The sequence below is a fragment of the Colletotrichum spaethianum genome, assembly GCF_022836535.1.
Source record: "Colletotrichum spaethianum MAFF 239500 DNA, contig06, whole genome shotgun sequence".
In the NCBI taxonomy this organism is placed as follows: Eukaryota; Fungi; Ascomycota; class Sordariomycetes; order Glomerellales; family Glomerellaceae; genus Colletotrichum; species Colletotrichum spaethianum.
This window is the reverse complement of record NW_026054776.1, coordinates 641,154-654,321: the sequence shown is the minus strand read 5'-3', so window position 1 is coordinate 654,321 and position 13,168 is coordinate 641,154. Positions and strand designations below refer to the sequence as shown.

At 49.7% G+C, this 13,168-nt stretch overlaps 3 protein-coding genes across 3 annotated transcripts; 2 read left to right on the top strand and 1 right to left on the bottom strand.

Annotated features, from left to right (window-relative positions):
• Positions 1-949: 949 nt before the first annotated feature.
• On the bottom strand, positions 950-3,100 carry ColSpa_03206 (putative Na(+)/H(+) antiporter; the record flags this gene model as incomplete). Its single annotated transcript, XM_049269418.1, has 6 exons — positions 950-1,861; positions 1,913-1,961; positions 2,042-2,625; positions 2,705-2,811; positions 2,921-2,989; positions 3,052-3,100. 6 exons carry the CDS (start codon positions 3,098-3,100, stop codon positions 950-952), a joined length of 1,770 nt encoding a protein of 589 aa, XP_049125375.1.
• A 5,856-nt stretch (positions 3,101-8,956) lies between these two features.
• ColSpa_03205 (uncharacterized protein) lies at positions 8,957-9,190 on the top strand (the record flags this gene model as incomplete). The annotated part of the gene is made up of 1 exon (XM_049269417.1): positions 8,957-9,190. The coding sequence occupies one exon, from the start codon at positions 8,957-8,959 to the stop codon at positions 9,188-9,190; it is 234 nt and encodes a 77-aa protein (XP_049125374.1).
• Positions 9,191-11,803: 2,613 nt separating this feature from the next.
• ColSpa_03204 (uncharacterized protein) lies at positions 11,804-12,122 on the top strand (the record flags this gene model as incomplete). The annotated part of the gene is made up of 2 exons (XM_049269416.1): positions 11,804-11,974; positions 12,015-12,122. 2 exons carry the CDS (start codon positions 11,804-11,806, stop codon positions 12,120-12,122), a joined length of 279 nt encoding a protein of 92 aa, XP_049125373.1.
• Positions 12,123-13,168: the final 1,046 nt, after the last annotated feature.

Here is a 13,168-nt window from a genome sequence, read left to right as displayed (position 1 = left end):
GCTGCCACCGTACCGCTTTCGCCAGAGGAGTGACAGCAGCCCCTGACTGTGTGATTGTGCCCTCAAAATTCAAAATCTGATGTTGAGAATCGCGATGTTTTCTTGGCTAAACTCCTGGAGTTTGCAGTTTGGCAGATAAAACGTCTATCGTGCTTAGACTATGCTTGCGTGTGTAAACAGCATCCGTACGCACAGGCAGGTGCTAGACATCAAGAACGCTTCAACATAGAGCAATACTCTATGTCTCTCTGAATGAATACTTTGGAAGAGACTAAGCGAAGCGAATTGGGTTTATTTATGCTATCTTTGCATGGAGTCGAAGATCGGGACAGCAGTAGTCAGAATTCCATGCTAGTATTCCATGAACGATGGTTTTGGGTGTGATGTGATATTCATACACCTTTCCTCTCACTGTACACCACAGCAGCTCTCAGGGTCAAAGACTGGCCATCGTGAAGTTAAGAAAATGAGAACTGCGAACAATGGAAGGTAAGCAATGTTGCGTACACAATCAGATACAGCCCATGATCATTAACAATCAAAGTATCAGGCAATCCTGAACGCAAAAGGGGTGGGAGATAGATCACAGAAGGTAAAAGCTATGAGTAATTATGTGATCATGTTCACAGTCAATATTTGGATAGAGATATGATGTAATCACAGTCTAGGCAGTGTTCTCTTTGCGGTATCTTTCTAATTGACTTCTATCTTCATCGCGGCGTTCCAGACTGCGCGGCGGCTGATCAAAGTCTCTATCGAGAATGTCTAGTGAGTGACTTAGGGCGGTGTCCGGTAATGACAGTAATGAGCTTGTTGTATGTCTCGAAGTTCTAACCGAGCCCAACACACACAAAATCATTGCTGTCGCAATCCGTGCGGCAAGGGTATCCGATAAAAATCTTTTAATTCGTCTTTCATTTCGTTGAAGCAAGATCCGCCGTCATGCATATCAATCTTGCATGACATGAGGTTGATCCCATTTGACTTGACTAGCGCTCGTGCGTGGTCGACTAAGGCTGCGAGGTGGGCTCATTCGTGGGACGTTGAAGCTCCGTTTTGGCGACAATTGCGCATTCTGCTTAGCTTCCTCCAGACCCGACTCTAGGTCTGGGTACCTAACCTTCTCGTCTGTAACAGACGAGTCGTCGTCGCGCAAATGAGAAAGCGACTCTGCAGACAGGTTGGGTCGTGAGAAGCGGTTGAACGCGATGAATGTTTCTTTGTCGCCCTCAACAGCGTTCGAAGGCGGAGGTACGCGGACAGACCTGCGTCTGACTGCGACAGCGTCCTCTTGAATGGGCTGCACGCCCATGTACTCGTAGATGAGATTGAGGGTAGGGATGGATAGCCCGTGAACTATGATGGAGAACAACGCGAGCCAATAAACAACTGGTCCAATAGCTCGGAGCATGTCAGTAACCTCATTGTCGCCTACCGCTTCGGTTATCTTAGGAAACAGGTGACGGGCATGCTCCACGTAGAAAGCCGCACCAACACCAATGGGACCAAAATATCCCATAAAAAGGGCTTCCTTCCAGTCCTTAATAGTGTTGGGCATAAGCTTATAGGTGAGGAGAACGGCAGGAATCCGACGGAAGGCGAGTACAAGAGCGCCGAGGCCGAAAAGTCGGCCGGGGGTGATGCCGGTGATGTCGGAGTTGAATTCGCTCCAAGGGATGATGGTGCCGAGGTAGATGAAACCACCGAAGTTAAGAAGAACGTCGATGCTAGCGTTGACTTCGTCATGTCGCTTTTGGGCCTCAGCTAGGTACTCGCCGTCCCAATTGAGTGCACTGCCAGCGACGAAGCAAGATAGGAGATCGTCGGTTCCAATGGCCCCAGATGTTCCCATCAGAAAGAGCTATCATTGTTGTCAGTCGTTTGAATCACCAGAACCACGGTTTCAACCTACACCAATTGCAGTTGGCACAAGCACATAGCTCTCCGAGTCAATCCATTTCCTGTAATGCTGTCAGCTATTATGTCCCAACGGAGTTGTGTTTTTGTTCTCCTTTTCTCGACTCAAGAGTGGGCGACTTACTTCCTGACAGAGTACTTAAGAGCAAGTCTGATCAGTGTTCCAACAACGGCACCGTAAATGATGCTCATCAGAACAAAGTAGAGCCAAGTCTCAAGGAACCAGTTCTGCAGCGCAACACCGACACTTCCACCCTGACGGGCGACATCCCCTGCACGGGGAAGAAGTGCTCGAGTAACAGTTTGCACCGTCGAAGCACCCCCGGGTACATCGGAACCCTCAGCATGCCGCATGAGGTACGTAGCCAGCATCAAAAACGGAAATCCGAATCCGTCGTTGGCTCCGGCTTCAGAAGAGATGATTTCACGTAGCGAACGCCTGACAAACTTGTCGGAGAACGGTCCCTTTGCAACTGCCTGTGACAAAACCGGGTCTGTCGAGGTAACGCAGGAAGCGATGACCATAGCTCCCAGAAGCGTCACTTTGGGGATCGTTGCAAGAATGCAGATGGTTGTAGCCAGCCACATCAAAGTCATGATGGGGATCATGAGAACGAGCATGTCCTTCCATCTATTCTTTTGGTATCTTGCCGGGAGCTGGTAGCCGGCCATGACCAGTTGAATACCAATCATCACTCTCATGACACCCTATGATGAAAATCGCTGATCAGCAAAACACCCAGCGAACACGTTCCCGTGTTAGAGGACCTAATGAGGGCATACGCACGAGAGTAATGTCATTGGTCTGACCCTCAACAGCCGACCCCCACCGTTCACTGTCGAGGAATTTGGCCGCTAATGGACCAAGGCATATGCCTAACACGACGGCCGGTACTGTGGAAAAATCAATATGTTAGCTCATGTTACATATCATACTAATTACCGGTCTGCATGCCGGATGCAAGATGGGGCAGATCAAAAGATCAAAGCATGCATGACTTACAGGCCTCGCCCAGGTACCAGACATTCTTGATCTTTACAGAAAGTATTCCGAAGAGAATGATGAACGCCCCTGCAGGAGAAAAAGATAACAGTTAGTCAGGGTCAAACGGCCCAAGTCTTGGGGGGACCCACCAAAGACGGCCAGCACGATATTCAGTTCGCTGGGATCAAGAGTAGGCATCTTGGCTCGTTGGATGTGGCTTCAACTCCAAGATTTGGGAGTCTTAGTGTACCCAGAGGCTGGTAGTACGCGTGTGATAAGGAAGGCTGCCTTGGCCGGCAAGGGCTTTGTGTAGGGGGAAGATCGCTTTAGATACTGCTCGTACGATGATTGACAAACTGATATGAGGAAAGGAGAATAACGGAGGATATCAACAGGACTCGTGAGGAAAGATAAAGTAAACAAAATTGCGTCTAAAACAGTGAAGAATATCCCGCAAGAGATGAACTGGCAAGCAAGAACTTGAAATGACGAGCTGCAGAAAACGATTCCGTTGCCTCTTGTGGTATGACGGTCACCCGGTACCCCAGCGCTGCTGATGGATAATGGTCTGGTGAGCAGCTGGAAATGCAAGTAGTTTTTTCTCAGCGCCGAGAGTCAGACTATTTAACGGTGGTGTGTTTACCAGGGAAATACTGGCCTCGGACTAAATGGGGGTGTCTTGGCCGCAGATCACGGGCAGCCAGTGTTTTTTGGGAATGAATATGGATCACAAACGCTTCTGCTTCATGGCCAAGCACGCCCCGTAGATCCCGATAGGGGATTGTTGCTACCCTTAGTAGCTATGAATAGAACCTACGGAGAAGCACGGCAAGAACGGTCCTACGGGAGAGGATTTGGATTGAAGAGCCGTTACCCTTCCTGGCACCGGAAAAGAGGACAAAGGAGGGGGGGGGGGGGGGGGGGGGGAAGAAGCCAAGGGCGGCAGTGTCGGGTACATCCAAAATGCAACATATCATAACAAAACGTCGCCGATGACGAGGCAAGGGTTGGATCTTCGAGGCTTCTGGTCAATCTCGGCCACTTGGCTAGAATGTCTTACATCGAGCAGTCTTGTCAAGGAGGCTCTTACCATAGTTCGTGTTTCTGGCAAAAACATCTGTGGGGAGCTGGCGACGCGTCTTGTTCCTTCTTGATGGTAGACCTTGAATAATGTGAAACTTATTAGGTTGAAGGCAGGGGAACCGCGGGAACTGCATGAACTTGGCCAGAGCGGGCCAGTCTGTCAATGGCCTGGGGACGAGGTTTACATCTGGGAACTTCTCCAGAGTAGTCCGTGACACGTTCCTCAGAGAATTTCCCATGATAGTTTGTCATGTGTCATGGAGGAACGATCTCCTGAGAGACTCGTGTCTAGTGAAATTTGATGCTGAGTCAACTCTTTTGCCGGAGTGCCCAGAATACTTATGAGAAGGCAAGTAACCCGGCATCAATCTCAGCCTGAGAAGACTAAACATTATTTGAAATTGTCTTCTGTTGACCGCTTCTGTAAATGTCGTTGACTTTGACGACGTGAGACGACGTTGTTTCCCAGGAGTGCCAAGAGTTGGGTTTGGCGGCGGGGAGGACGATAACGGGAGGAAGACAGGACGAAAGGGAAACCTGGGGGGACAGAGGCCAGCACCTTCGGAGGAGGGAGGGGGTCAGAACTACTGGGGACGGGAGCAGCATTGAACTCCGTGTGTAAACAAGTAGTCATCTTTAGGGAGGCAGTAGCCAAAACCTGCCCAGAGAACCAGAGTGGATTGCCCAGAACCGCGAGATAGGACAAGATGTTAGTGTCTTAACAAGGTGACTGGGCGTCCAGGGCCGCTATCGGACAGCGGAGCGATCATTGGATACAATGTTGTTCAAGTATGCTTGTGGCCCGCCCTCAGACTCTCGGCGGAGGGGCCCGTATTTCGCGGCGATGTCACCGCGGCCTCGGCGCCAAGCGGAGGGAGCATGTTTCGTTGGGTCTTATTGATGTTTTCCGCTGTGTGGAGCAAAGGGGCCGCAGGGGCGGCGTGACGACAACCGCTGAGCCGGCCAAGGCATGATTGTCTTGGTCGGACATTGTCATAGGGCCCCTTTGTTCTTGTGTGTTCTTGGTGCTCCTTGGCCAACAGGGATTGTTGACTGACGTCGGGACCACCAGGCGCTTGGCGCTTCTTGGTGAGCCTCGGCGCTTCGCGCTTGGCGGCTCAAAGTCAGGTTACTGTCTTGTTGCGACTTCTCATGTCCTCTCTGGCACCGCAACGTGATCCGGAAAACAGCCACTGAGTAAGACAATTTACTCTCAAGCGAAAATCTGCGGTTGATGGTTTCCCATTGTCTGAGCTTTACCATGCCTTTGCTTTAAGACGCCGACTCCATCAAACCCTTTTGAATTTTGAAGGCTTTGGAGATGCAGTTTGCAAGTCAGGTCTTTATGTTGATGTCGTCATTTGGTGATGTAAGAGGTGGACTGTTTGGATAACCCAGAGTGAAGTGAGGCTGGGTTTTCTGACACGTCTCATCGGTTGGCCCTGATCAGCTCCAGCCGGGAAATTGACGAGTTCCTTCACAATGTGAAGAAGTATTGTCAGCATTGCTGCACTTTTCAAGGCGTATCTCTCGCCACTTGACCTCCCACAGCCGAAAGACGCCGGTAAAAGGGGGTTGTACGTAGCAAAGCCAAGCCGCCTCTGTCAGTAAGAGATTGTTTTTTCTGGCTCACAGACACATCATATCAAGCAACCGTGAGTTTCTAACCATAACTTGACGGCGATCGAGCACCCCAGGCATTCTGTCTTGCGCGTCCTGATCGGCCAATTCAGAACTTTTAATATGTCTCCCAATTACACTGCCACAGGCATGTGTCACAGTTACGGTTAGGGCCGGAAGCAAAAGTTCCACTCATGCTTCCGAAATCGCCCTAAACTTAGCCGGAGTCTATCCAGGCGAGTAAAGTGAAGTCAATTTGGATTGCGTGTTTTCCAATCCGTCGCAGAAGGTTGATTGGCCTCGGTGTTTTTGACTCGGTCAATCAGGGGTCTCACATCGGTGAAGTTCCAGGTACCACTTCCTGCATCGATGTGACACCTTGATTAGGTGTGCTGAGAACTCTTGGTCGTATCAAGATGTGGGTTTAGCCATGCACGTTATGTGCAAGTTTTGGGGGTGGCTGCAGGCTTTCTTCAGGTCTTAATTGTTCTCATTACATTGTCCGGGCACTGTTGGTCATTTGCTTCGATGCATTATGCTCGCCTTTGCTCCTAGTGCATCTAAAGGGTAGACGCTAACTTTCTACCTTAGGGAGAAGATGTCAAGAATTTTATTGGGATGACTGGATATGCAGACGAGGCTAATTTCATATCTGTATTCTGGATGAGACATTCTAACCCTCCTACGAAGAAACGAAATCACCTATCGAGTGCCATGACTGCATCTCTCAAAAACCAGAGATAAGAAAAGATAAGATTACAGAATTATACTGAGAAAACAAACACTGATTCTTGATTGACAGGATCATCAAGATGTTACATAACACATAGATTTAGCAGAAAGGGCCACTCATTGTGTCGAGTATATCGCCCAGCTTCACCTTTGGCGCAATGTCCGACAAATTAATGTCATCATTGAGCGTGTCGTGTGGCCCTCCAAAACCCCCAGGCTTGTACTTCCAGAGACTGCCTTCAGCCGCGTGTCTAGGTGCTGCATTTGCCAAATCCATTAGGTGCGGTCGATCATGCCGTGGTCAAGCCAAAAGACCGGATCTGCTGGAGAGTTTAGCCTAGAAAAGTCCGTTTCTTCCTTTGTCTACCTCAAAACTTACCGGCAAGGTTGCGTTCATGGCTCCAAAGCCATAATAATTTTAAGGCTTCGACCAACCCTTTTTCCGGTGTGGATAATCATACCAGAAGGCAAAGTGTGAGTCTGAAGTGAAAGCTGCAACCCAAGAAAGCCATTCGGAAATGTAGAAGCAAAATGTAAAGCACTACCTGCTTTTATTCGAGCGTTCCATGAAGGTTCAAAAAGAGGCGATGACATTTATTCGATGGGCAACATAATCCAATAGTAAGATTTCAAGACCGGTCCTAAGTTGAGTCTCAGGGTGGGTTCTAGGCCGAGTGTTGTGTGACAGGTTGCAACAAGGGTCTTAAGTCAAGTGTTCCTGTGCAACTAGCCCCTGGAACAGCCTCGTATAACAAACACCGTTGTAGCCACCCTCAAGTCGAAGCCGACAGACTGATCACTTCATGATTCCGCAAAACGATGTATGTATGTTCTTGATGCACCATCAGGACTTTGTCTTCATACAAAAGGGCATTATCCGCTATTTTAAGCAATCTACTATTATATATGTGTTTCTTATTGACATTTTATTATTTCTAGTAATTCGTTTAAGGTGGCTAAGATAGCTACTAGTAATTCGTTTTTGGTTATTAGGCTGTTGTAAAGAAGCATGGTAAGGTCCTTTTTACGGTTTTATGGGTCTGAAACTTGAAACCGACATTCAATGGGCAAGTGCTGTGCTGCTCTATGCAACCATGTTCGGGTCTGACTTAAAGATTCCGAAAAGATTGGTCGACCTGCTTGGAAACACATATAAAAGTTGCTCGCTGCATATGTGACTATATGGTAACTAGAACACAAGAAGAAAATGGCTGTTGTCTTGGCGGAACTGGACAGTTACTGTGAATATGCTGCGATAGTGACCATTTAAAGGCAAAGGGTGTGCGCAGCATGCTGGTAGCCTCTGGTTAAGTAACTGTGTGGAGACATGAAGACGTTGATTAGTGGTATTAACTAGCCTCTGGTAGCTATTTTCATCAAAGCTTTAATGCATGCCAGGGTCTGCGAGATTGCTGTGACTGGAAGGATAGGAAAGTGTCTCTGTTTATGTTTTAAGCCTAAACATGAGTGCGATATTGGCCATAATTTAACGCTTTCTTTAGTTCAGTGCTTCCCAGTTTAAGAAGTCTGGCGGCTTATTTCATGCTGATAGCTTCAATATTGGCACTGTTACTGCGTAAGCACTTCGTTGAAAACTACCGTGTAACCCAATTCGAGACTAATAGCGGTTGAACCCGCATGTAAATACTAGCCTCGAAGGCGAATAAAATTGCCAATAATGCAGCAAAGATTTGTCACATGGCTGTTCGCTAGCTGCAACATGAGCACCTTATGACATTATTGGATGTTGATCAATATCCACCCCCAAGATGTTTGTAAAGGTAGACTGCGAAAATGTGGAGAATTGACAAATGTATACTCGAGGTCCAAAGATTTTAATCTTTTATTGCATGTTATCATTCTGTTTTCTTCCGATATTTGGACTACGCGGAAGGGGTGTACTAGGGTTTTTTTATTAATAGCTAGTTATATCTTATAATTATCATGGATTGTTTCCTTGTTCATTAAGTTCTTAAAATTCATAGTTACACGTGCCATTTATTGGGAAGTAGATGTTCTTGAGAAAAGATGCGTGTTGACTGTGCAGAATATTGGTGTGGTAGATGGCGACAGCCATAAAGTTTGATCTAGACAAGCAGCATGTAGCGCTCCTGAGACATCTAGCCATCAGGAAAGGCGGCTGATATCAATCGTGCGCGAGTTCCCTTGGGGAACTTTTCGTTCCTCGGCGCTTCTGTATTCATGATGAGTCCGCAATACCCATCTTGACACGTATCGGCTACTCGGTCGGTCGAAAAGGAAAAAATGGAAGCAGACAACATCAGCACACCCATGCAGACTCATTCCGCCTAGTCTGGGAATCCATGTTTCGTTGGCGAGACGTCTAACCTCGCAAACGGCGCGCGTATGTACCCTGAAGCCTAGCTCTCCCACTCAGGTGCGTTGTTACTCGTACACGATCTCGTCCCAGGCATCATAATCTCCCTTCCCAGGACGACGAGCGATCCAGCCGCACTTGAGCGGATTGTGGCAAGGCCTGACACTCAAAAATCATCACACTATCAAAGAGACTTGCAAGATACAGATAGAGGGTGTTAATCTCGCAACAGAGAAGATTCTAAGCTTAGACACTCCAAGAAAACAACTAGATTTCTCAACATGTACATGCTTACCCTGGAAGCGATACAGAATGCGTTGACAAACTGGCACTCTAACTCCGAGATATTCATCTCAACAGATACTGCAGCCTGGGTAACACCTGGATGGGTTCGTGGCGGCTTCTTGTTCTGCCAAGCTGAGCACATCTTATTGGCACTCATCAATAAGCGCGTTCTTGTGAACACTCGGCAGGGCACTAGGGAAACCATGACGCCTTTCACCATGGAGCTTTGAAATGTTGAAAGTAGTTGCAGATCCAAGGTTCGTTGCATGCAATGCTGAACAAGAATTTCAAATGCGGAATTTTCTGCCGCCAGGTCCTTCACGAGACGAAATTGAGCCACGTCTGCCACACCCGATGCATCGCCGCTCGTCTGTCAGACTGGGCACCACTGACGGATGGTACCACCAGCGCCTCCCCAAACGGGGAACTAACGAACGAGCCGTACCGTGCCGTCGGAGGCTTTTCTAACCGGTCCTATCTACTGATTGGGTCCGAATTCGCCCATGATGTCCCATTATTGCAGCGTAGTTGACGGTTGGAGTAAGGAGTGCACAATCTGCCGCCTATCAGCAATCGCCAGCCCGCGATCCTACGGGATGCGGGCTGGCGTGTCGGACGCTGACAAGTCGAGTAAATTACCGGGTAATCCCTCGACCTACACGATGGCTCAAACCAGCCTTTCTGTCACATCTGTCTTACCCAGGATCACCTTGGCATGTCGACATGTTAACCACAAACTTCGAGGCAACTCAGAGACGGCCGGCGACTGGATGAACGTGCGGTCGCGTCATTCCCCAGCCCGCTCCAAACTTGTCGGCATTTGTGTTAGGTTTCTCTGCCATCTTATTGTTTTTGTTGCTTGCCTCCCTCCGCTGTTGCGAGCATCTTCCCTGCCAACGAGGTTAATGCGTGTGGATCATCGCAAGATTGACAGATGATGGTGGCCCCGCGCGGGACCGCAGGCTCTACCCCAGAGAGGCCAAAGGCTTATTTTGCTACTGATGGAGATGAGTGTGTTGTTCTTCATCGCTCACCGGTCGTACATCAGCGGTCATCGCTGATGTTGGTGCTCGCTCGTGTTACTGCGTCTTCTTCGTACCCTCCCGCAGGTATCTATGCTTCTACACTTGATCTGACTGTTTAAGCAAGTCGGATAGTATTCTGCATGTTCTCTCTACGCGACGGTCGCAATCAAGGCTGATTATTCTCCGAGGAGTTTGATTCGAAGCGGATCGTATCATCGAGCTGGACCGGACTTTGTGGGCTACGCTGTCAGCTAATGTCAAAAGTTAGCAATTCTTAGTTACGTTGAAACCCAGTCTTCGTCTAGCTGCCAGCTAAGAAGATGGCGAAGGACTTCTTTGAACTTTCCGGGAACGACTCACCGTTGTTCAAGGCCCCAGGTGAAACGTCTTGCTGCAGAATCGGGGTTTACAGTTGACGTGTTACGCGATACGGAGTTGATGATTTTTCAACTACCTAAACGGAAAATAGAGTGATGGGGGGATCACCCTAACTGACAATACAGTGTGCAAGCAAGCTAGTATACATCCAACACTGTCCTATTCACCCAAAAACATCGTGACGATACAGTGCATGATCTAGTTTCATAGAGTCAGCCAATTAGTACGTACAAGTCTATCAGGTATTATGACCATCAAGGTACATTGCATATCCCTTCAAGCCTTTCTGCTTGCCTGCATTTACACACAAGCGTAAACAGCTACTTTCCACACATACTCAAATCCTCCAGATGCAAATCCAACCCTTTAGCCTCGAGTAGATCGCCGCCGTAAGTTCAGCCTTGACAGACCGCACGATAACTACCCTCAGACCGTCGGAAGCCTGGCGCAGCTCAACAACTAGTCCAAAGCCCAGCCTCCAACAGCCATCGGAGACAACTCACTAAGTCACACCTCGAGCTCTCGCCCGCCGCCACGCCCAAGCCAGCAACCGCAAGCTATCTCCTATCACCTAGCGCCGTTCAGCCATCCTATCACATCCATCGTCGTCCCAAAGGGAGGGTGCAGAAGCCTCGGGCGACAGGTCCAGTCACACCAACGCCCTCCAACCCACGCTACCAAACAAACAACACATGCAGATCAGCAAAACCAGTCAGCAGATAACTACTTCCCACCCATTGCTGGCCAAGACGCGGACATACCACCGTCTCCAACCGGGCCTCTCCACCTGGCAACCCACCACCAGCACACGCGCATGAACCTTCATCCCGACAAGGTGGGGGGGTCTTCAACATTCTCCAGCTCTCCCAAAGCTTGTGTATGTCTGTTTCCCATTGGAGAAACCCTCATGGGCTCGGTTCCCACCCACTTTCGGGACGACGGTGATTCTTGGAGAAGCTCGGAGTGGCTCGCTCTCCAAACAAGGCCAACCCCCACACCACACTACTCGAGTCGCGAACGTTTTTAATCACTCACAATAATCATAGAGAGACACCGCGTAGATCCCGGGAATCAGGCAGTTCGAATCGTATTGACAAATCTCATCAAAACAGAAAACTATCATAGCACACCACGAGAAGAGAAAAAAACAAAAAAACAGTTCTTTCCATCTCGAGCCAGTCCGCCCACGGTAGCCGCCGGGGTTGTCGACGGTGCAAACAGGCTCCCCTGCGCGGATGCCGCGCCGTTCTCCGCAGTAAGGGAAAGCCCGTCTCGGCAGCTACATGTACAGACTGTTCTAGCAAGTCCAAGTCCGCTCCAGCTCGATATCCTCCAACCGTTCCACCCGGAAACGACGATCCATGCTTCGAATGGAGGGCACACAGCTCGTGGTGGATACTGAATATTGGCAAGCGAGCCTCTTTCGGGCTGTCAGATATGATGGGGCAGAAGCGTCATGCTGAATTTAGTGCTGGTGATCACAATGTCAGTGTTTGGAAGTCTGAGGGTAAGCTGCTCGGGGCCATCTTACGGAGCAAGAGCCGCAAGAGCAGGCGGTGCAAGAGCCAGCACAGCTGGAGCCGCAAGAGGAGCAAGAGCTGTGTGAAAGAGGTTAGTCTCGAAGCCGCTTCACTAAGCTGACCATCTACAGCCTCGGAAGCTCAAAGACTACGAAGCTCAAAAGAACAACTTGCAAGTCCTTGAGCTCTCGGTTGTAGAGGTCGGGGGAAGCATGCTGCTCACCAGGGGGCCATTTTGATAGTTTGTTGGGTTGAAGCGAAAAGGCTTGAGTGTTTGTAGTTGAGATTTGAAGATTGAAGCTGATGAGTCGGATGAAGAGAAAAAAAGGCTGAAACTAATCAGAGATGTCCTGCGGTTTATATAGCCATCGTCGAGCCATTTCCCCCACGTATCAGTCAGCTAGACATCAGGCGGTTATCTGATGAGATGGCGCGGTTTCATTCGCAGTTACGTGTAAGCAACGGGCGTGGCCGGGAAAGTGTGCATGCCCATACTGGGATAGTCGGAGGAGTAGACCGCGAGTGCCGCGCGAGCTTCTTTGGTGTAGAGGCTGACATGGCAGCTGTGTGATACTGCATCAGGCTGGCACTCCCATGTTTTGCTCCATAATAGCTCTTTTGCGCCTCGAAAAGGTGGGATCGAACCGTTACGGAGCGGGGTTTGGGACCGAGTCTACGGGTGCATAGCTACATAGTATGCAGGCTTCGAGACGTGTGGTCGGTTGCAGGCTCGGAGCAGGGTGCCACGTTCGGGTCTGGGCCCACCCGAGGACGAGGAGCTGGGGTGTTGTGATTGGGCCAACCGGGACGGACTACTGGGCTTCGACACGCGAGGATTCGATGCTAATGGCAAACCACGGCAAGGCGGCGAGCAGGATGGAGCATGCATGGCTGCCGTGGTCGCGTGAATGGGATGTCGATGGCGAGCCTAGAGGGATCGTCGACGGCGACTGGATGAGGAGTGCCCGATGGGGGTCGCCCCGCCCCATCGTCGGTCAGACATTCGGTCCTAGGAGAGCGTAAGAGGGTGGGTAGATCCGGGCTGCATTGTGAACTTTCGAATGGGCGAAGGATGGTCCGGGGGGTTAACGAGCATCCGCAGTGGACGACTAGAGGCACCGCTCCAGATCGAGGAAACCGACGGCGGCGTTGCTCGTCGTGGTTGGATGCACCTAGTGTGTATCCGTTGGTGTATGCATGACAATGTATGTAGGACGACAGAGTGGGAAATCTGATTGTGACGCGCTTGGCAGCGGCACCCGCGCGAAACAGAGTTTGTGCCATC